This window comes from Sciurus vulgaris (genome assembly GCF_902686455.1).
Source record: "Sciurus vulgaris genome assembly, chromosome: 2".
NCBI classification, from domain to species: Eukaryota; Metazoa; Chordata; class Mammalia; order Rodentia; family Sciuridae; genus Sciurus; species Sciurus vulgaris.
In genome coordinates this window covers 191271898-191295220 of record NC_136462.1, presented here as the reverse complement: position 1 = coordinate 191295220, position 23323 = coordinate 191271898, and the positions used below count along the sequence as shown (strand labels likewise).

The 23323-nt window shown below is 55.2% G+C and overlaps 1 protein-coding gene across 4 annotated transcripts in view; it reads right to left on the bottom strand.

The window, feature by feature from the left end:
• Positions 1–23323, bottom strand: part of EYA2 (EYA transcriptional coactivator and phosphatase 2) — a 205322-nt gene that overhangs the window by 123651 nt on the left and 58348 nt on the right. For all 4 annotated transcript variants that reach the window (XM_079127952.1, XM_079127953.1, XM_079127954.1 and 1 more), the window contains exons 2-4: positions 17489–17610; positions 6374–6419; positions 3564–3706 (exon numbers count right to left, since the gene is read on the bottom strand). In XM_079127952.1, coding sequence (XP_078984078.1) covers positions 3564–3706; positions 6374–6419; positions 17489–17600 — 301 coding nt within the window. In that variant the 5' untranslated portion in view covers positions 17601–17610. The remainder of the gene's footprint in view (positions 1–3563; positions 3707–6373; positions 6420–17488; positions 17611–23323) is intronic.

Here is a 23323-nt window from a genome sequence, read left to right as displayed (position 1 = left end):
AAAAATACCCGGTGCTCCCAACACCCCTGTCTCTACTTGGCTCAATTTGGTTACCGCCCCTGCCCCCGCCCGAGCTCTTTGAACCACAGTGAGCAGCACATTTGCCAGGGGGCAGAGCTCCTAGGCAGGATCGGGCATGGTCTGACCAGGCGATGGCGAACACTATGCTCAGGCGAAGGCCAAGGGGAGCGGCTTTCCTGCCGCTGTTACTCTCCAGTGACTCAGACATTCTGGGGTTGCGTGGCAGCCTGGCTTCTACTTACACAGCTGGCGGCATTCACTGGGCACCCCCCGTGGGCAGGGCCCTGAGAGTCAAGCCCTTTATATAGATTGGGGTCCACAGGCTGAATCCGGCCCCTGGCCTGTTTGTGTAAATAAAGTTTTATTGGAACACTGACACTCCCATCAGTGTACACACCATCTGGCTGCTTCCATGCTACCATGGCAGAGCTGAGTATCTGTGATAGAGACCACAGGGCCCCAAAGTAGACACTATTTAACATCTGGCCCTCCACAGAAAAAGTTAAGATGCTGTCTGTCACAGATCATTGTACTTAACCCTCACAATGACCAGGGGAGGCCGGATTTATTATTTCTTCCATTGCATGAATGAGGAAACGGAGGTCCAGGGAGGTGAGGCCACTCACCGGGGTCTTGTGAATGGCACTGGGCAGCAGAATTCCAGGCATGTGCTCTTAGGACCTACCCGGTACTGTCTGGGAACAGACCCTTTGACAGTCACTGAGACAGTTAACTAGCTCTGAACCCCATGAACTTCCATCTATCCAATGCCATGTTTTGTCTGGGAACAGGGCTAGTTTTCTCTTTTTGGCTGCATTTTTCTTGGCTGTGAGCCAGGCTGGGTAACCTACATGTGATTGTATCGCAGGTCTTCAAGCACAGGAGGGAAAGAAAGTTAGAAAAGATGTCCACACCTGTCACAGGTAATCCCCCAGGATTTATGAGACTTGGTTCAGGCAGTGGGGCTCCGGATCCAGGCTGCCTGGGTTTAATTCCACCTCTGCCACCAACCAGCTGGGTGACCTTGGGTGAGTTGTTTACCCTCTCTGATCCTGTTTCTTCATTTCTCTAGGGAGGATAATGATGTGACCTTCCTTTTAGGGGTGAGATGGGAATTAAGGGAATTAGTGGACATCAAGCCAAGTGAGGGGCAAGAAGTCAACAACGGTGACAATATGGGTGACATGACGGCTGGCAGGTCCTGTCCCTTCAACCTCCGGACGCACGGTCAGCTCTTCTGGCAGCTGTGTGTTCACCGCCATGACCTCCAGTCTCCCCGTGGCCTTGCTGCTTCCCCTCCTTTCCTTCCAAGCCGAACTCACCCCAGCAGCCCTGTCTTCTTTCAAACACCTGGAGTGGAGCCCCCGCCCTCTGCTCACTGGCTTCCCTGTGGCTTCCGGTCTCACCTGGGACAAACCCCAGATCTGTGCAGAGGCTGGAGCTCTGCCCGCCCGGCCCACCCACTCCCCTCCTCCGCCGGACCTGGTGAGTTTCTGCCCGTTTCCACAGCTGCCCTCTGCCTGGACGCTCTCCCTCCTGAGTCTGCACAGGTCCCCTCTCAGTTCTCGGCCAAATTAGCGGCTCATTTAAAACGTCTTCCCTGGCCCTGGACTTCAGATAGCCTTTCCTCATTCTTACCTCCCTTAGGAGCTCCTTGGCTTCCTTCATGTCACACGGCTGTAGTTTGAAATACAGAAATTTGTTTAGTTTTCTTTTCTCCCTCTAGGACAGGGTATGCAAGCTCAAGAGTCGTCCCGGACAGGCAGGTCATTCAGGGAAGTAAACATGGGCTGGGTGGGGACTGTGGCAAACTGAGGCTAATGGAAACAGCCTGACGCAGAGCCACGTGCTCCTGACACCAGAAACGTGGGCTCTGCAGGCCCGAGTGGCTGCTTGGAGGCATCGGAATCGTGAATTTTGTGTGATCACTTGCCATTCCCAAACGGGCGGTCAGTGTTAAAAACGTGAAGTGTGATTAAGGGTCTCGAAAAATCCACCAAACATCCAGAGTTCACAGGCCCGCTGCTGGTTTTCAGCCTCCATTCTGAACGGCCAGCTCTGTGAAGATGGGGCTCATCCTGCTCCAACGGCCACCGCGTGCTTGTGACCCAGAGATGAACGAAGGCCCGTGTGACGGGCGGAGGGAGGAAGAGGACGAAGAATGCGAGGCCCAGGCTCTGCAGGAAGCATCGCGAGGGGGCTGGGAGGAGGAGCGTGTGACCTCAGGGGAGGAAAGTGCGGCCCAGTGAGGTCAGTGCCGCCTCTGGAAGGCAGGGCTGCTGTCCGCCCACGCTGCGTTCTCTCCACTGGGTGCGTGGATTTGCCGGGACTGCGTAGCTGGGCCCCGGGGTTTCCGCCTACGTGCCTCCTCCGTGGCCTGCTCCTCCTCGTATCTAACCATTTGCTCCGCTGAGGCTGGCCTGACCTCTGGCTGCGTGGGCAGGCCTGTGGCCAACGTGGCCATCCAGAAGGGACATTCCGTCTTCTCTGCCCCAGTGTCCAGGTCAGGGGTGGGTGTAGGAGGCTCTGCTGGGAGCCCTTTCTGGGACTGTGAGGGAAGCCCTACTCTGGGGACTTGCAGCCTGGAAGTGCTAGAGCTTTGTCTGCCACCACAGCAGGAGAACAGGCCCAAGACAGGCCCACATCCAAGGGCACAGGCTGAGTCCCGAGAGCACCACTTGAGCACCTGGATCCAACCCTGCCTGAAGCCAGTGCCCCAACATTTTTCAGCAATGTAGACAATAAGCTCCTTTGTTTCCTTAAGCTGATTGGTGCTGGGTTTTTGTCACTTACTACTCTGGTTGACACATCAATTAAGACAGAAGGTAATGGTGAGGATAAAGCCCAGAGGCAGGCAGGTGAGCCAGGTTCAGAGTCCTCAGTTCTTAGCAGGAACGTGTTGGCAGTCAGGTGGAGAGGTCCCCCCGCACCCATTTCTCCTTCTGACACCACCACGGTGTTTCCCTGGAGAGAAGCACCCCTCCCACACAGGCCACCCATGTCTCCAGCCTCTTCACCTCCTGCCCCCCACCTCTTGTAAGCTTTGCCTCAGGACCCAATTTGAGCCAACGAGGGCCCGTCTGGGATTCTGGTGGAAGTGCTCAGAAAGATGAACTCTCCCCTAGTAATGGAGCTGAAGGGAGGCTAGTTTATAGGCACCGTCTTTGTTGCTACATGGGGAGAACTTTAGTGGGAATGAAGTCAATCGGAGGAAAGTTTTTGAAGGTGGAGTGAGACACATTCCTCACCATGTTATCTGAGCACCTGGATCCAGCCATACCTGATGTTATTTGTATCCCCAGATGCACCAGCATGTGAATCACTAAATCCCCAGATAATCCCTAAACTGCCTTGGGTTAGGTTTCTGAGTCTTGCAATCAAGAGGCCTTGATTGAACCTACAGAATTTGAACCATGTTTATAGTGTCTCTTTTATCTCCAGTCCAAAATCAGTCTGGCTACATTTATCATTCTGCATTTAACTGAGGCAGGAGGGAAGGATGAAGGACGTGGTGTTGAGGACCCGGGGCTGTTGGTACTCACTGTAGGAAGGGATTCCGTAGGCTTGTGCAGGAGGCGGGTAAGCCGTGTAGGGGGGCGCCTGCTGGATCCCCCCGCTGTACTGCGTCTGGCCGTAGGCCGCCATGGCGGTGGGAGGCTGGCTGGGCAGGCCACGCGGGCAAGGCCTGTGTGCAGGGAGAGAGGTCTGAATCTCCCGGTCCCACCCAGCATCCCGTCCCCTGGCTTCTGGCACGAGCACCACCACATTCCCTGGGGTATTAACTCTTTGCAGGGAAGCGATTTACGTGTTTACCAAATCTGGCCTCGGTTTCCTCTTCCTGGAAACCAGGAAGATTAATTTCCCTGTTTCCCTTGCAGTCAGATTCAATCAGTGGCTGGTTCCACCCAGCCCGAGGTGGGCGGTCACATTGTGACCACTCCCCTGCGCCACCAAGGAACCCCCACACCTCCTGCTCTCTCTCCTCCTTTGGTAGCAAAGCTGGAGGGCAAGTTAGCAAGAGCAAGGCCATGATCTTGTGGAGAAGGCTGCCCCAGTTTCACTGGATCCATGCTGGACTTGATGTGAGGAACCAAAAAGAAATGAACGAAAACAAAAACAAAAAACCCAACCAAACAAACAAACCCCCAAATCCTTTGTCATGTGAAGCCACTGAGACATCAGGGTTGGCTGGTTGCTGCAGCAGAACCTCTCCCACCCTGACTAGCCATCCTGATTGAGATACCTCCCTAGCTTTAACAGAGCTGTCAATCAAGGTGCCTGGCCCTTGGCCAAGGGGCGGGCCCAGGGTGCAAGGTCAGCCAATCAGACTGTCCTGGGGATCCCAGCAGTGACACCCGGAAGTGACTGTCTTTCCACTTTCTATGTCTTGGATCCCTGGAGCCATCCTGCACTGGGACTTTCTCCGGGCCTGATGATTCCATTTTCATTTTCATTGTAAGTTATTCTAGATCTTTCCAAGACAGTTCCTTGAGACTTACATCAGCTGGAGCCGATTTCTGTTGCTTGCCACCCAGTGGGATCTGTGCTGAGTAACAGGAGCCACCAAGGGCTCGGCTGTCAAGGGCCACTCGCCCCAGACCTTCATAACCTCATGGCTGCCACCAACCACTGTGATCTTACGTGGGCTGGGACACGGTCCCCCAGGCCTGGCGTGTGCTTTCCATCTCACCTGATGCTTTTAGGAACTCTTTGTAAACGGAGCTCTTACAATTCCCGTTTTAGAAAAGAAGAAATCAAAGCTCAGAGACCTGAAGAAATAAATGAAGGCCTAGAAAGAGACCGATCTAGAACCTAAGCCCCGGAGCGGACTGACACGTTTAAACCTGACAACCCTGCAGAGTTACGACTCCTGTCCCCACTTACAGATCAGAAAACAGGCAAAGAGGCACCAAAAGCACACAGTGGATATAGAGTGTGACCCCTGCCTCCGGAATCCACGTCCGCAACCCTCCACCCTGCAGCCCTGGCTGGCCACGGCAGGTGGGGAGGCTGCGTATCTATTGTAACCTGCGTGTGCACACTGGTAGGCACTGATGAGGTCCCCAAGGCCCTGCCTGGCTGCACTGTGGTCACCTTAAGTCACTTTAGTTAAAACCCGTTTGGTTCCAGACATGAAGCCTGATGCTCCCGTGACGAAGCCTCAGGGTAGGCCTGAGGGGGCCCGAGGTCGGTGGACTCAGAGGGTCCCTCTCCGCTTTCTCGTTGACTCTACTGCTCTGATGAAGGGTTATTTTGGGGATCTTTTTCTGAAATGCATAAGACACTCATTTGAGCGAGGGATGCTTGAAGCAGGCCCGGAAGGGCTGTCGTCTGCCTGCATCCTGCCCCGCGGGGCCAGGAAACCACAGCAGTGGGACAGGCCTCCTCCCACAGAGGTCTTCCTGGAAAAGGCTCCAAGGCTCTCCTTTCCTTAGAGGAGATGCAGAAGGCGGAAATCCCAGAAAATTGGCTCCTGCTCCCGCCCAAGCCAATTTAAGCGACTTGAACTAAATTGGGGCTGGAGTTACGACCAAGAGAAAGGGTGGAAGCGCTCTCTAGCCTGGGCCTTAAGGTCACCAGGGAGATGTCCACTACCCACACCCCAAGTGTCCCCTAGAGGGAAAGGCAGGTGGGCCTGCACGGTGGGAAGGAAGATCTGTGGGTGCTGAGGAACGCGCCATCTTCCCTGAGGGACCGCTGGCCACTTGGCCGGCCAAACCCAGGGCTCTGTGCACAGCTGAGGGCTAGGACTGGCAGCTCCAGAGAGTGGGCAGAGAGCAGAGGGCCCTGGGCGCCTGGCCTGGCGCTCCCACGCTTGGGGGGCATATAAGGCACCGCCGAGGAATCTACCTCCCTACTCTGTCCCCGCTGGACCAAGTCCTCCAAGGGCAGGGACCGTGCCTCCATCTCAAAGTCCCAGGACTCAGCGCTGGAGGTGGTCCTGAGGTGTGTTGGGTGGATGCTGGAGAAGGAAGGGAGGGCAACAGGAAGGAGAGAAAGACGGAAGAAATGAGAAGGAGGGAGGGAGAGGCCTGGAGAGAAAGAGGGAGGGCGAGAGGGAAGAGACAGGGCTGCCGGGAGGAGGGACCGAGCAGAGCCACGCAAGGGGAGGAAGGACCAAAGAAGAAAATACCAGCCGGCACCTCAGACGGGCGCCCCAGGCCCTTTCGTGGGTGGGCTGCTGGACCGTACCCGTTTTCCAGATGGGGGGCTGCGGCCCAGGCAGGCAGGTGGGGCCCTTGGTCAAGGCCGTGCTGGGCTTCCTGTCCCAAGAGACCTGCCCGAGCAGGAGCTCTCTCCTTACCTCACCCTCCAAGGAAGGGAAAGGGAGGGTGAGCCGGGATACACTCACCTGGCAAAAAGCTGGGGCACGCTCGGAGGGGCCGGCTTGGTGACACCTGGAAGGGAAGAGAGAAGTGGAGAGGGCTTAGTGGTGGGCCATGTGCCGTTCTGCAGCGGTGGTGAGGGCAGATGGCACCGGGGCAGGAGGAGCTGAGGCGAGACTCTCCCCACGAGAGCTTATTGAAAGAGGGGTTCGGACCCCTTTCTGGGTGTGCTCATCTCCCAGTCCTTAGTGAAGGATGGCAAAGGCATCCAGAAGCAGCAGAGTGCGGTCCACGTCCCTGCCACGTTCCTGCTGAGGTCAAAGAGAGAAGAGTGCCCTTGAACCAGGGGCCTTTCCAAGCAAGGGAAGGGCCATTTGTCCTCCCGGAGAGAAGCTCTCCTCTCCTGCCTCGGTAGCAGCTGGAGCCCACAGGGGCAGAGCTGGCTGGCTCTGATCATGCATCATCCGTTTCCCTCTGTGGGGGACGTCACCTAGCTCTTCCTCCTCCCACTTCCAGTCCATGGACTTGGCGGTCCACCCCAGTCCACCTCGGGCGTGAGTCAGGGAGGCCTGAGTTCCTGGTGCAAGGGTCCCGCGTGGCGTTGGCAGCAGACCCTGCGCGGGAGGGGACACACAGGAGGAGAAAGGAGCCGCAGGGGTGTCTTTGGGGAGGATTTGCAGGTGGACCTTTGCCTGGAGCATTTTGAGCTCCAGCATCTTTAGCCCTTAGGTAACTGCACGTGCTCAGGGCAGCCTGGTCGAATTCTAGATGGTGGGTCTCCTGCCCTCACACCTGCACTTGCTGCGGTTTCCTGCCGAGCCGCTGAGCCCTGAGCCTCGCTCGGCCCCTGAGCTGGAGGCTCCACCCCTTCTCAGCCCTGAGGCTTGGGGAGCAGCCTGGATCTCGGGCCCTGGAGTCCTCCTGTGCAATGGGGCTGGAAATCCACATGCGCACGCATGAGGACCAAACGAGGGGATGCTGATGCTGAAGGCCCAGTGCTGGCTCCCTACAAGCCGTCACCCTCCCATTGCCTTCCCTGGGTCGATATTTTAATCCTCACCATTGTCCTATAAGAAGGGTGCCATCCCACCCGCGGGTACAGAGCTGGAGGCCCAGAGAGTTTGAGGAGCTCACCCCGGGCCACACAGGATGTAAGGTGTGGCACTGTGATCTGAGGCCAGGGGGCCTGGCCCTGGGGTCTCAGCCAGGACCCTGCAGCTGGATGGCAGTCCTCACGGTGTTAGCAGAGAGCATTCCCTTGGGAGTCGAAGAGGAACCTGACCTGGGTCCGTGGTGTAGACGCCCAATCCCACTCAGTTCTCACAGCAGGGCATCGAGGGGGCAAGGCCCCTGACCCCACTGCACAGACAGAAGCTGGGGCTCCAGGCACGGCCACAGGCGCGGGAGCCTGAACTCCATGCCTGTCACCACCCCGCCCCAGCGGAGTCCGTGCTGTCGGGTCCCCAAGCACTGGGCCCGGGGTCTTTGGGTTCATCTAGAGAGCCGGCTGGAGCTCAAGGACAGACACGCCTGTCTTATTACAGAGGTCGGCAGGCGTCGCCCAGAGTGAGAAGGAAGAGCACTTTCCTCCTGTTGGAGGCGAGCGCGCGCTCAGCGTGTGCGCGCGCTGCAGGAGGCATAAGGATGTGTCCACTATGGGTCACACTAAGAGACAGCCCAGCGCGCCCAATGGGGGCCCAGCACCAGGACAGCGGCAGCCAGCAGGGGCTCCTCCGCGGGGCCTGTGCCCCAGGCAGGGCCCGCATCGTCCCTTCCTCCTCATCCCCAGGACCAGGGAGCCAGCCTCTCATTCTGAAGCAGCCACAGTCTCATATGGGGACAGCTTATGACTCGAGCTTATTTAGCTATAAATAAATTACTGAATTAAACATCTTGAAAGTCTGCTTTAATAAACATGCACATATTCATAGAAATCGAGATCTGTGGAACAACATTCCTACGGGCGCACACGGCTCAGCCTGCCAGGAATCAGGAGCGGGCATCGTTGCCTCCGTCTCCACGGAGGGATCAGCCACCTGCCTCTCCTGCGCTGTCTCCTGCCTCCACCCTGTTGCTCCGAACCAGGAACCTCGGCCTCCCGCCTCCGGCCGGCCTCCCTCTGCCGCTCTGCACCTGCCACGGCTCCCCTCCCCCTGCCCACCCCAGCAGCTGGGAAGGCAGACACAGGCACCCGCCAATGCAGAGAGATCGTGCTTTTGCAGACTGCACAATTTTTAAAAAAGGACTTTTACATGTTTCGACTGTGTCACATTTACCCTTTCCATCCCAGGACACTGGGGGAATGGAGAGGCGGGAAGATGCGGGCATCATTTATGGAATGGTCCTCCCTCCCTCCCTCCGCCCCTCCCTCTGGCTGGGGCTGAGGGCTCCATGGCCAATGTCGACAGCTGCATGAGGCAGCTGTGTAAGCGCCCTCCCTCCTCCAGGGGCCTGGGAGGGACTCGGTCAAGGTCAAGGTTGGAGGTTCTGGGTGTGGATAGGGCTCTGGGCAGGGACTTCCCAGGAGCAGGGTGGAGCAGGAAGCTCTGTCTCCTCCTCCCTGCTCTTGCTGGTCCAGGGCTGTGGTCCGGGGATCCACCTGCACTTGCTGTGCCTTAACATCATCATCTCACCAGGAAGTGGGCTTGCCAAGTGGCCAGGGTGGGCACTGCCAGGCTCAGCATGACAGGTGCCAATGGAAGTGTGGCCACTATGCTTCCAGGAGCAACCTGGTCCTCCGTGAGGCCTGGGGGGTCTTTCAGTGACCTCCCAGGTGACCACGTTACCACTTTCTGAATATCGCTAGACTTAGCAGCTTCTTCCAGAGCCTGGACGGACACACGGAGGGTGGAGGTCCAGGAGGCTGAGGCCAGCTTTCCACCCTGCTCAGGAGGGACCTTGCCAGCCTTGGCAGCACCACGGGACACAGGGACAGCGCTCTGCCATGGCCACTACTCCACAGTCTGCCAGAGGGACAGCGAGGTGGCGGTCATGGCAACCTAGAGGGGGGGCCACAGGACTCCTGGGTCGCCCCATCCTACACGTGGGCCATCAGCATGAGGGACAGAGATGGTGGCTCTCCAGGTGAGGCCCAAGTGAAGACCACATGCTCAGTGCAGCAGCACCCCCTCTGGTGCCCAGCAGGGGCCACGGGACTGGCCACGGTGGACTCACCACTGGGACTGGCCACAGTGGACTCACTGCAACAGGGGCCAACGGGGAGTCCTCGGTGACAACTGGGAACGCAGCCCTGGGCCCGACCCCAGCATGGCCAAATCTGTCCACTCCAAGCTTCGCTTCCCGTCTCGGGACAGCTAGTGCTTGAGCCGGGAGGGCAGAGCCTTCGCGTCCCTCCCAGCTTCCTGGGGGCAGAGGAGAAGGGCCAGCCAAGCAGGCGGCCAGCACCTCTGGGATGAGCTCACCCATTCATCTGCTGCCCCCATGTGCTGGGCCTAGGGCTACGGTCATGAGCAAAGGCAGCCAGGGTCCCTGCCCTGGAGGCTCCTGTCCACTGGGGCGGACAGGAGACAAAGGGTCATGCAAATGAGAATCCGGTTACAACCAGTGAGGTATGAGAATGGCCATGTCCCCAGGACCTCCTGGGAGCTGCCAAGATGCCGACTGATCCACAGGGCTGACGTGCAGGCCAGCACCGTGGGCCGACCCAGCACTGCACATCGCTAAGAAGCACCACAGTTCTGGGTTCCTAAGAAAAACTCTTCAGCCCAGAAATGACAAACTCAGAAGTATTTCAGGGTGAAGAAGCTAACACAGCTTACATATCCATTATCCGAACTGCTTGGAGTCAGAAGTATTCCGGATTTTTCCAGATCTTGGAATATTTGCACATACATACTATAATGAGGTATCTTGGAGACATGTTAGTGAGCTTTCCATCACTGTAGTGAAATACTTGAGGCTGTTAATTTATAAAGAGAAAAGGTTTATTTTGGCTCATGATTCTGGAGGTTCCAATCTAAGACTGAATGGCCTTGTGACTTTGGGCCTCTGTCGAGGATGGCACACCACCATGGGGAGTGGGGTCAGGGTGTGGAGAGGAAGAGGAGGAGATGCGTGACCCACAGTCCCCTGAAGGGCATGCTGCCCTGACCTGAGGACCCCCTGCTGGGCCCCACCTCTTAAAGATCCACGCACTTCCCACAGACCAGCCTGAGGACCAGGCCTTTAACACGACTTATGTCTCATAACGCCTTATACACAGCCTGAAAATAATTCCATGTAACATATTTCGCAGTTTCATGCATGAAGCAAAGTTTCACAGCGGGGAGTTTTTCACTTGGATGTGTCCTGTCTACCCTCAAAAAGCTTCAGCTTTCGGAGCTTTTTAGCTCAGGGATGCTCAACCTGTGTGAATGAGCAAAACACAAGATCCAGTTTAAATATATATATATATATATATATATTTTTTTTTTTTTTTTTTTTTTTTTTTTTGGTGCTGGGGATCGAACCCAGGGCCTTGTGCTTAGAAGGCAAGCACTCTACCTACTGAGCTATCTCCCCAGACCCAAGGTCCAGTTTGAGACAAAGAACAGCAAGCTTCTGGGTGAGGTGCCACTTACCCGAGGACACACAGGGTTCATTTGTCCCTTCATGCATTCAGCAAGCGCTCACTGGGCGCCTATCATGGGCCAAATCCACAATTCCGTCTCATGACTTGCTAACTACGTGTTCTTTCCAAAGGAAGCAGGCAGGGCCCTTGCTGAAGCCACGCCAGTCCCTGCGCCCCTTCTAAACCTGCCCACCTCTCCCCCTCCCACTGGGTGGATTAAGAAGCTCATGATTCTAAAAGCAGCTGCCAGGGTCACACCATGGAACTAGACCTGAGGGCCAACTCCTAACCCATCCCCAGAGAGCTGAGGGGCCTCCGGGCAGCAGTGACATCTACAGATCGTGTCACTTCATGTCCCTTGAGGGGGTGGCTTAAGTTGCCCCCACAGCAGGGACAGTGTACTGGAAGAGCACCTTACGGGGAGTCTGGCAGTGCACGCCCCAGCTTCACCTCTTATGGAGCAACTGTGAATATATCACTTGCCCCTTGTGGGGTGTTGGGGACAGAAGGGAATGAGGTCGCATCTCCCTCGTGTGACGATTTTAGGGGATCCATAGATAGAGGCTCTTTACTGAAATCTCCACAAATTCATCTTAATGCATGTCAGCGTCATAATAAGACTATCAGAGTCATTTTCTGGAACTGATTTAACTCATGCTCTTAACCTGAACTTATTTCAAGGGGGTTGTTTAAGACAGATTCGTTAGCACGGGCAGTTCGGGTGTCCCAATCCTGGAGGCTGGGGGTGACCCTGAGGGGACCTGGGGAGGGGTGGGGCCCTCTCGGGCAGCTCCTGCACTCAGCCTAGGGGTCTGCAGTTCCTCAGTGCCCCAGCCAAGCTCACCAAGTGCGCCTTGGGAGGCCATGCCTGGAGGTGGCCTTGGGTGTGGGGTCCCTGCGGGCCAGCTGTGGAGGGCTGGGCGTGGATCTGCAGCTGCCCAGGCTGGTACCTGGGCAGAGCTCTGGGCGGCTCCCCCTGGTAGGAAGAGACGCACGCACTGGGCCAGCCTCAGGCTGGAACCGGCGAGACTGAAACTCAAAATTGGGCCTGGTCACGCCCAGGGCAGAGGCGTGCAGGAAGCTGGGGAGCCGGCTTGGTCCTGGGCACGGGCTGGTTTCACCTGTCCTGAAACACTTAATGAGATTAGGGCGTGGCCTCCGGGCAACGCATCTGCATTTTAGAGGAGAAAGTGTCTTGCACTGAGCAGGACTCTCTGCGTCTCCAATTCCCACTCCTTCCAGAAGATGGGGAGCAGTTCAGATCCCAACTTCCCTGAACAGTAATGGCTGACAGGTCCTATTTCCCAGGGGTTCCTGCCAGCCAGGGCTCTGTGTCAGGGCTTCCTGTGTCAGAACTTCCTGTCAGGGAAGTTCTCCTATCTGTACTGACAGATGTGGGGAAGGGGGCTGGGAAGCTAGGACTTCTTGAAGGATTCAAAGGCATCCAACAGGAACCTGAAATGACCCGTCATAATCTCCCTATAGGCATCTGTCCATCTGTCCATTTGTCCGCCCATCCGTCATTCTCACATGACCAATAGTCTCTCGGGTTCTACTACCATCTAGGTTCTAAGCTGTCCGCTGAACAGGACGAGGAACTGAAGTACACAGGTAGGACTGAAATGCTGGCTTTGTCCGGGAAGAATTCAGTACCTAGAACGACTCTCCACCTGGGTGCACAACCTTGGCCAGACAGCTTTATAAAATGCCAAGGTGGGGCCGGGGCAGCTCAGTGCAGAGCGCTTGCCTGGCACCCGGGAGGCACTGGGTCCGATCTTCAGCACTGCATGCGACTAAAAATTCAAAAAAGATGACCGAGTCTCAGCCGGACCACTAAACTAGCAGGTGGGATCCAGGCATGACTATCTGACTATTAAAACACAGAAAAGCAAACACTTCCCAGGAGATCCCGAGATGCAGCCGAGTCTGAAAACCCCTGCGGGAAACTGTTCTCACGGTGCGACCCCCACCAGCAGCACGGCCTTCCTGGGACCTGGGGGGGCGCGTCCTGGCCCAGCCGGAGCTCTGCAACCAGAGTCTGGGCAGGACCAGAGGCATCGTGCTCATGAACACACCCAGGTGTTTCTGAGGCAGGCATGGGTTTCAGGGCCAGCGAGGGCCTTGCTGTTCAGGGTGTGGCTGGTGGGCCAGCATCAGAGTGGCCTGGGAGCCCGGGATGGACGGAAATGCCCAGCGGAGCAGCCCCAGGCGATTCCTGCGCATGCTCTGAGGGCAGGCCCGGCCTGGCTCTAGGGTCGCCCTGCGTCCAGCACCCTGCTCGGCCTGTGCCAGTACCGTCCCAATGTCCTTTCTGGCCCAGGCCACTCCCGGCTGTGTCCTGCTTCATTTCTTGAGACATTACCACTGACGTTCCTTATTCGCTTAAAGACCCAGGACTTGCCTCTGGGAGCTGAGCACAAGCTCTGGGAGCTGCGAGGGGCTGTCCCCCCTGCCCACCATTGTCCCAGCAGCACCCCAGTGCCTGGCCCCCGCAGGGGTTTAGGAACAACCTACTCAATACAGGGTGCGGCAACCACAGTCTTCAATATTTAGAAGAGGAGACTGAGTTCAGAGAGGGGCCCGGAGGTGCCAGGTTCATACAGGGAGCGAGCAATGGCCAGGAGGCACATGTGGCTCGGGTGACTCCAGATGCAGTGGCCGCAGAGAGATGCAGAGAGCACAACTAGGAGCACAGTCCTGAAAGCAGTCGGGGGGTGGCCTGGTTCTCCCTGGGGTCCAGCGCCTCGTTGGCTTCTGCAAGGATGCGCTAACCCACGGCTGGAGAACGTGGAACGGGTGAGCGCGAGTGAGAAGCAGGCTCTCCTGGGGAGGCCGGAGCCTCCACAGGAGGCAGAAGGGCAGCGGGCTGGGAGAGGGCTCAGACGCAGTGGGGGACCCACCGGGTGTGGGGGGCCATGACGCTGCACTGTGACCCAGGCCTTCCCTGCAGACAGCGCCCGGATCCACAAGGCTGGCGAGGGCAGAGCAATTAGAAGCCATGGGAGTCACCTCAGCGGTCACGTGCAGGAGCAGCAAGTGACCGGGCAGGGGCGGTCGGGTCTGCCGTGCAGTTGGGGAACGGGGGAGGGCCACGCGTCCCTCTGAATGGGAAGCACGTTGGGGAAGGCACGGGCAGCAGGGAGCTTGGTGTCTCAGAGAATGTACTGGCCATCCCATAATCTCTGTAGCAGAGGCGCACTTAGAAGCAGCCCGAGCCCGCGTTAGTCACACAGACACGCTTCCACGAGGTGACCACAGAGAAAACAGCCTCCAACAGCAAAGCCACAGGACGTGATAACTGGTTATTCCAGGGAAAGGAGAAGACAGGCTTGTGTGGATGTGGAAAAGGACGTCGGGGCTAATTTTCAAGGTTCTATAAGGATCGTGCATGTATTGCCTGGAGCTTCAAAACTGATTTATCTTTAAAAAAAAAAAAAATCCAAGAAAGGCCCTCCAGGCAGGGGAACAGCATGTGCAAAGTCCCTGGGGCATGGCTCCTGGGGTCTTCAGGCACTCGGCTCTGGCACAGCGCTGCCTGCGTTCACTCCACAGGCGCTCCTTAAGGCCCTACTGTGTCATCTCCTGCTCTCAGCAGTGGGGACACCTGACTAATAGAACGGGCATTGTAGAGAATGTGCCAGACAAGGAAAGAAACAGGATGGACAGTAGAGTATGAAGAAAAGGAGCAGTGTGGTCAGAGTGGCTGTCTGCCCTGAGCCCTCAAAGCTGACCCAGAATCTGGCACCTGGAACCTGGGCCAATGTCACACTCTCCTCACTGGTGTGGACACTAAGCCAGCTCCTGTCTGTCCCCACCCTGTTTATTATCATATCAGGGGTCCTGGTGGTGTGCAAGACGGACCCCTTTCTGCTCGAAACCCTCCTGTGGCTCCCTCCTCACTCAGGGCAGCAGCCCATGTCCTCCCAGTGGTCCACGAAGCCTCACGTGGTCTGACGCTGCCATCTGACTGACAGCATCTGCCCCCTCCTTTGCCCCCTTGCTCCCATGGCTCAGCGACACTGGCCTCTTTCTCTTTCCTCACACACTAGGAGCACTCCGCTGCCTCAGGGCCTTTGCACTGCCTGTTTCCTCTGTTCATAAGGTTCTAGTTCCACAGGGCCCTGTAGTGCCCTCCTTCCTTCCTCCGGGTCCTAAGTGTCACCTTTCCAGTAGCTTCTCCCACAGCCACCCTAACAAAGGCGGCAGCTCTCCCCTGGCCCCTCGCCCTCCCTCCCACCTCTTCCCTCCACAGGGAGGGGTGGAGTTGTTGCTGTCTGCCCCCTGCTCTGCCAGCACAGGGGCTCCCGAGGAACGGGTTCTCTGTGCTGTCTCCCCTGTGCTTAGCCATGCTGGATGCGTGTGGGAGGAACCGACGAAGGAAGGACGGAGCATAGGAACCAAGGAAGGAAGGACGGGAGGAGAGAACCGTCCTGCAGAGCTGGGGAGGCCGCTCCAGGCAGGGGGAATGGCAGGTGCAAAGGCCCTGAGAGCACCATGTGCTGTCCTAAAAACACAAAGGAAGGCAGGGGCTGGCCGTGGAGGGGAGGAGAAGGGGCTGAGGGAGGGAGCCTGGCAGACCAGGGAAGGGATTTCCACCTTAACCCGCCTCCTCTCCAAGGTGGGGGCAGAGGGGAGTCTGTCCACCCAGGTCGCAGGTCACAAGCAGAGGAGGGGACTGGACTGGAGCCACTGGAAGTCTCGCAGAGCTGGGCCCCCTCCTGTACTCCCGAGAGCAGGCCTGGGCTCCACACCTCTCTGGGTCCCCTCGACCTGGACTTTTAAACCACCCAGTGCAGATATGACTGAAGGCTTGGCCCAGGAGGAGGGTGAGAGGCCGGGCAGGGGAGCAGCTTGAGCAGGGGCACCCGGGAAGCGCTGGACCCTGGGCTCTGGATTCTCAGAGCTTGTGGAGAGCGACTGAGAACCGCCCAGTCAGTGGGGATGGGACCCCGGAGGTTCGTTCCTGTGCGACTGTAAGCTGGCTGCTTGGCACACGCATGGCCTCAGCTTCTACATCTGTGAAATGGGCCTGTCGCCCGCCAAGGGCGTGATAGTCGGCTGCGCAGCGCGTGGGTCAGGGGAGCAGACGGTTGCCCAGGCTCACGGTTCAGTCCAGCTACTCGACCTGCCGCCCTCGGCTCCCTCTGGTGGAGGAGTAACAGCACCCACTCCTCCGGCCGCGGGGATGGGGTGCCCATGCGGTGCCGGGTGCAGAGAGCGCGATGTGGAGGGCGCAGCCTGGTCCGCAGCTTGGCTGCACCGTGCCTGGCTGCTGGCGGGAAGGCTGGGCTCACGCAACCCAGGGCGGAGGGCGTGGCGGGCCCTGGGGGGTGGCGGAGGCGTTGGCATTTCAAGAGAAACAGAGGCCCAGATGTTCTGTGAACGCCTGTCGCGCTCACTTCAAGCCAGGTGGGCGGGCGCTGCTCACATCACGCCACCCAGCGGGTGCTGACTGTGCCCCCCGGGGACGGGTGAGAAACTGAGGCTCAGAGAGCTTCCATGGCTGGACCAGGAGCGGCAGGGCGGGAGCTGGGCCCGGCTCCTCCCCGCAGCCCAGGCCTTCCTGGACCTGTCCGCTGTGAACAGAGGGCGGTCTCAGGTGGCAGGAGTCTCCACTCAGAAGGACAGGGACACCGTCCTCTCCAACTCCCAGAGCCCAGAGCCGTTTACACAGACGCTCCACAGGGCCCGGAGCAAGAGGGTGTGTCCTCTGCTACACAGTTTTGGCCCCGGAGCCCAAACCCTCTTGGTGGGACTTCCAGGAAGGTTGTTCCAGCTTTGTAAGTAGCGTGCAAAGGAAATGTCATGTCCTGGTGACAGCAGCGATGACTCGTGGAAGCCTGGATCTGCTTCAAAGCAGATTCCTTGTGACGTCACACTCCACTAGACCCATTTGTGCCCCTGAGCTGTCCGTCATCAGACACAGCGAAAGAGAAAGAAGAGCCGGGGGTCTCAGAATACCAACAGCAAATCCCAGAGCTGCCAAATAAAGGGTTAAGCCCAGTGCTTCAACAGCACAGCTTAATGCCTTGTGCTAACTCCAGGCTCCACCAGGAAGGCGACAGATCCCAGCAGAGCAAACAATGGCTGGGATTGTTCTGGTGCAAACTAGTCTGGCCGCATCATTTGCCAAGGATTTTTTAGACAGCTCTCTCTCTCCTCTGCTTCCTTGACGCCAACCCGACCTGAAAGCAAAGGCTGAGGAGTCCTTGTCCTAATGTCAAAGCCCCGTAAACCAAACGCAGTCTGGGACCAGGAGGTGGCCCGGGGAGAACTCAGCTCAGCGCGAGGCCTGGACGTGGGCCCCGCCCAGGGCTGGGCTGGGGGGCGGCAGTGGCAGGGAATCCCGGAACCAGAGACCACGAGAGGAAAGCTCAGGACACCCTCGGGCACACGGGTCCCACCAATAATGGGACACAATTGTCAGGGACGTGTGCCAAAGTTTTGGTCCAGGGGTGACGTGTAAATGATGTCAGGAGAACTGGCCCCGGGGACAGTGCTTCGGGGACGAGCGGGTCCCTCACCACCAGCGAGCCCACCACCTGTCTGCCAAGCTGGCCGCGAGGCCTACCTTCTCCGTCACTCAGAGCCCCCCCGGAGTGGCCGTCGTCGTGGCTGAGGTGCGGTGCTTCCCCGCGGTGGCTGTCGGCAGTGCGGCTGGGCGAGATCACTAGTTCTAACATTTCCTTGTACCTGCGAGGAGACAAAGGGAAATGCGATTTACTCATTAATTATGCATGCTTACTAATGAGTCCTATTCCTTCCCTAAGAGGGTGAATAGTAAAGCTGATTTCCTAATCCCAGCCTCCTCAGAAATCCTACATGGTCAAAATTCACTGAACTTTTCATCCAAGAGAATAAGGGACTGAAATGAAGTGCCAGCTCCCCCGGAGAACCGCCACCTGATTAAACGCCCCTCCCTCCCACTGTATTTTGCCATTAGAAAAGTGGGCCGTCTGCATGAACTGCAGCGAGCTGAGGCTTCTTGATGCAGCGGAGGCTGGGATTCGGACTCCCAGAGTCCTGGGGTGAACTTGGAGCTCACCATCGCCAGGACAGGGAAATGGCCCGGTGCTATTTGCACAGGTGCAGAAAGGCCCAGAGGGGTCTGGGTCGGTGACATTGAAAGAGTGCTTCTGGGCATCAGTGCCACAGCCCATTTGCCTGGCCCCTCCCAGGCAAGCGCACACTGTCTCCTGAACGTCAGGAGTTCGATGATAAGGCAGGTCACAGGGACAAGTCACCTTGGGTCTCTCTCTCTGTCTCGACCAGGGATTGAACCCAAGATCCTTAACCACGGAGCCACAACCCCAGCCCTGTTTAGTTTTTGTTTTAAGATAGGGTCCCACTAAGTTGCTTAGGGTCTCTCCAAATTGCTGAGGCTGAGGCTGGCCTTGAAATTTTCGTCCTCCTGCCTCAGCCTCCTGGGTCCCTGGGATTATGAGCATGCGCCACTGGGCCTGATGGGTCTTTTTCTTTTTACTGAAAGTGTTTCCAACTCGTGCATCATGTCCACAGTTACTCCTCCTAAATTCCTGCCCGCTTGGTCAGGAAATGAAGTTTCTAGTTAATGCAACAACATCACAGCCGAAGGTCTTGGTGACACCTGAGGCGGCTAAAACCCATCAGGTCATCTTCAGAGGAGGTGCTGCGTTAGCACAAGTTACCCGCGTTGACACAGCACAGGTGCTAACCGGTGGCACGCAGTCCTAGACTCAGATTCTGTCATAAAAAGGTCATGGATTTGGCGAGTTTTGATATCTTGAGCAAGTTACCAAGACAGTCCAAAGCACAGGCTTTCTCATCTGGAAAATGGGGATGATGGGAGTAGCTCTCTGATGAGGTCAAGATTAAGAGACTCAGAGGCAGCCACCTGGATGCCATCCACCACCACAGGAAAGGGGGGGGACAGAGTGGTCACAGAGTGGAATACAACACAGCAGAGCAAAGGACCGAACCAGCGCTCCCCAGGTGCCAGATGCAGACCTGGCAGACCAAAGCCAAAGCCCAGCCAAGGGCAGGAGGGCACGGTGGCAGGATCCCAATTCCACAAAGGCCAAAATGTACAAATCAACATTCTGTTCCACTGAGGGAGGCAGGGGCAAGAGATGAGGAGATGAATCACGTGTCGAAATGCTGAGCCCCCATCTCAGGGGAGGTCTGGGGGATGCACTTTGGGAACAGTACCCTGGGGGCTTCACCTAAGTTCATGAAGCGTTGGTGCCAGGGCTGACATGAACTGGGGCCATAGGCCAAGTCCAGCATGTGGCCTGCTTTGCGTACCCATAAGTCCCAAATGGCCTTCATGTTTCTTAATGGTTGGAAAAAAAAATCAAAAGAAGGATACCATTTCACAACATGTGAAAATGTCGTAAAACTCAGATTTCAGGGTCTGTGGGTGAAGTCTGATGGGAACACACCTCTTCTTGGATTTATTCTTCTGTAGCTACCTGCTCACTGCAGCTCCTGAGCGCAGCCGTTTGGACAGAGCCCATCCCTGGCGCTCAGAGCTGAAGACATTTTATATCTGCAGAAAAGACTTACCAAGTCCTGTTGGCTATAATCAGGGCTCTGTACGGCTCTGTTGCGTGCTTTACTATATTTCTTTGCATGCCCGTGACACCTAATTATTATTAGTTGTAGCAGTTTGTTACGTTGGGACTGGGGATGGAACGCAGGAACTCGTGCATGCTAGCAAGTGCTCTACCATTAAGACATGTCCCCAGTCCCCTAATGAGACCGTTTTTCTTTTCTTTTTCTTTTAAAAAAGGCAGCACTGAGCGCAGGCCTACCATGGGGAACACACACTGGTGAATTCAATGAGGGAATCCCACACAGATCAGCGTCCAGTGCTCGTGACTTTATATCAGCTAATAAAAGTTGGCTTCTAACGTTCCTGGGCACTTCTGCCTCCGGGGTGCCACAGGCCCTGCAGGGTGAGCTAGGGGTCCTGTTTCTTTTACATCAAAGTGTATCGTCTGGTGCGGGGCAAGGGGCCAATATTGAATCTGCTGTCCAATCGTAGGTGCCAGGTTTACACTTGACTGGAACCCGCTCCCTTCCTTCTTTTGGGTGTGTGCAAAGGCTTTAAAGTTGAAAAACATCTGATGTGGAGAGAGCATTGGTCTCCAGACATCTGGATGCTCTGGCCACGGGCACCACGGCAGCTCACTGTTAGTTAAATGTCCAAATCCGGTTAAAACCTAAGTGAATTGTTTTCCCCAACCCTGGGGTTTAAAAATATTTGATGTAGTTGCCAATATTTAAAAAAGAAGGCAATTTCACATGAATTCTGTATTTTTTACTTCTCTTGGAAATGGAAGATGTGGCCCCAATCCAGCATGGCAACCACGAGCTGGAGGTGAGCAGCCATCGCGGGGAAGCGCGTGGCTTCCCGTTGGCCGCAGGCCCCACCGCTCCCTACTCCCTCTTTTTCCGTTTGCATTCCTCTCGTCCCTGTCGCTTCTGCATCCGAGACCCCTGGCGTGTACCTGTTCACAGAAGCCTTCCAGGAAGGAGACAGCGAGTGGCCCTCGCAGACCAGCCCTCGGCTTGTCTACTCTACGGAGCAGCGTTTCTGCCGTCGCGAGAGCCCTTAGCGCGGCCAAGCAGCACTTGCTGACCTCGCAGCAGGGCGGGGACGCGTCTGAGTGTGACTCTGGGATGAAGTCCACCTAGGAAGCCCGTGGTGCACATGCCAAGTCCCCCCGGGGTCTCCAGGGCCAAGCCAACAGGAAGCCGTTCCCTCTCCCCAGCACCGACGGACGCAGAACCTTGTTGTCATCTACAACTTGTGGAGGAGGGAGGAAGAAAGGGACCAGGGACAGAGCGACAGGGTGGCAGGAAGTTTATGCTCCCAGAAGAAATCTTAAAGTTCCCTGTTACTCTTCCTTCTCCACCCCACCCTCGGCAGAGACTCTGATGCATTTAATGTGTAAATGGGCTGTTTTGTGTGTGGCCTGTGCTTTAATTTATATGCTTATTAGGTTTTTTATTTTCAGTGTGCACTGTGAGTTTAAAATGTATACATACATACACATGTAAAATGTCTACATGTATTTAACGTGTACATACGTCCATATATTTTAAGTGAGTGTATATATATAATCGCTGGATGGACATCTAGCTTGTAGCTATAATTTTATACACAGTACCTGCTCTATTAAATTTACATATTGCCCAAGTGCTGGGTTGCTAGGTGGACTTCATTTCCCAGCCACCCTAAATCATACTGCAATGAGTATCTTCATTTACCTGCATTAAAAGTTTTGGGGGCCGGGGTTGTGGCTCAGTGGTACAGGGCTCACCTAGCATACATGAGGCCCTTGGTTCGATCCTCAGCACCACATTTAAAAAAAAAATAAATAAAGGTGTTGTGTCCACCTACAACTAAAACAAAACATTTTAAAAAAAAGTTTTGGGGCTCTGTTTATTTATATCCTTTATCCTTGATTTGTTTTCTTGTTCAGTTGCTGGGTGTCTTGAATTGGTTCATTGTTGGCGTTAGGTGCTATAACTTACTTTTCTTAGTCTTTCATTTGACTGTTTTCTTTTAATTCTGATGTCTTCTCTAATGCAAAATTTAAAAAATCATTGTTTTCCTAATAATTAATGAATTCATGTCTTTTTTTTTTTCTTTTTCTTTCTAGGTGTAAAAAATTCTTTCTTTATTCCTGGGATTTAAAAATTGGTGCATGTTAAGCTATTCACAGAGAATTTTACCTTTCCTGTATAAATCTTGAATCTATCTAAAATTTGCCTTTTTGATGGTTTAGTGTTTTTCTCTAATATTTGAGAAAATTAAAATAAGCCCTTTTTCCCAATAGATATTAAACTGTCCAACTGGACTCACCTCCCAGCTGATAGAAGAGCTTGTATTTTTAGTTCAGTGTCACAATTATGAGCAGAAACAAGAGCAATAAAAATCATTTGAAGCTACTGGAAGACGGCTGGGCAGGACCTGAAGGCCCAGATCCCAGAGGTGGGAGGGGACTGAGCCAAGTCTGCTCTCCACCACTTCTCCCTCCAGAGCGTCGCCATTTCATAAGCAAAGCAGAAAAGAGGGACAGCCTGGCCTTTCCCGTCTCGCCCAAATGGGGCGGCAGAACCTTGAATTCAGGATCACCAAGGCAGCTCGGTCGCAGGCGTGGGGACCCTAGGATGTGAGGCCCACAGAGGTGGGAGACTGATCGTGCTCACAGCTGTCACCAGTGAGGCAGGTGCTGAGTCTAAGCTGGGGGTGGTGAGGGGCAGAGAAGCCAAGCAGAAAGTGCTTAGCAAGGAAAGCTCTGCTTCTGGCAACTTCCAATACTAGGGAGACAAAAATTGGAGTTCATGGCCCAACCAGGATAAGGAGGCTCGACTAAGACCTCGGGCTTTTAACTGAGACCTTTGAGGATTATTTCCTTGGACTAGGGTAAACCAAATAGATCCTGATTTGTGTCATCTTAATCTCATATTGGAGCAAAGTGATTTGCCTCTACTGTCACCATTTGCCCAAAGAAAAGTCACTTTTCTTTTGGGAAAGAAGTAACCTTCTTGAGACTCCACAAATATTCATACCTGATTAAAAATTACCAGGACTGCAAGGAGAGAAGACCAAAGGATCAAAAACTAAGACAGAAAAACAAACAAATCCACAAGAGATTCAGATTGGAGTTGTCAAACATGGACCGCCCAATGTCTGTAATAATATGATCAAGAAAGAGGATTTAAGCCCAAGAATGCTGCCAGAGAATTAAAATATTTTAAAAAATCAAACGGAACTGAAAACAGAACTGAAAAATAAAGCAACTGAAATTCAGAATTCAAAGAGCGGAGTAACTGCAGGCTGCACACGACAGAGGAAAGGGTTGGTGAGCTGGAAGGCAAGGCAGCAGGCAGGCCTCAGGAAGGAGGTTGGAAATGGGCCTTCAACAGCATTAAAGAAACATGGGACGCGGTGAAAGGTCTAGCGTATACGTAATAGGAGCCACAGAAGGACAGGAAGGAGAGAGGGAGGGAGAGAGAGGGGGTAAGTGAAAAAGAATATTTAAAGAGAAACTGACAGAAGACTTTCCAAGACAGATGAAGGACAGGAAGTTTGGCAAATCCCAAATAGGATAAATGCAGAGAAAAGAACTGGGCGCAGCATGGCCAAAGCACACACAAGCAAGAACCTATTAATCTTAAAAACAGGAGGGCTCTTGGGAGCAGCGGCTCATGCTTGTAATCCCAGTGGCTCAGGAGGCTGAGGCAGGAGGATTGCAAGTTTGAGGCCAGCTTAACAAGACCCTTAACAACTTAGTGAGACCCTGCCTCAAAAATAAAAAGTAAAAAGGTCTGGGGATGTGGCTCAGTGCTAAAGCACCTGGGATCAATCCCCAATCCAAAAAAAAAAAAAAAAGAGAGAGAGAACAAAAAGACA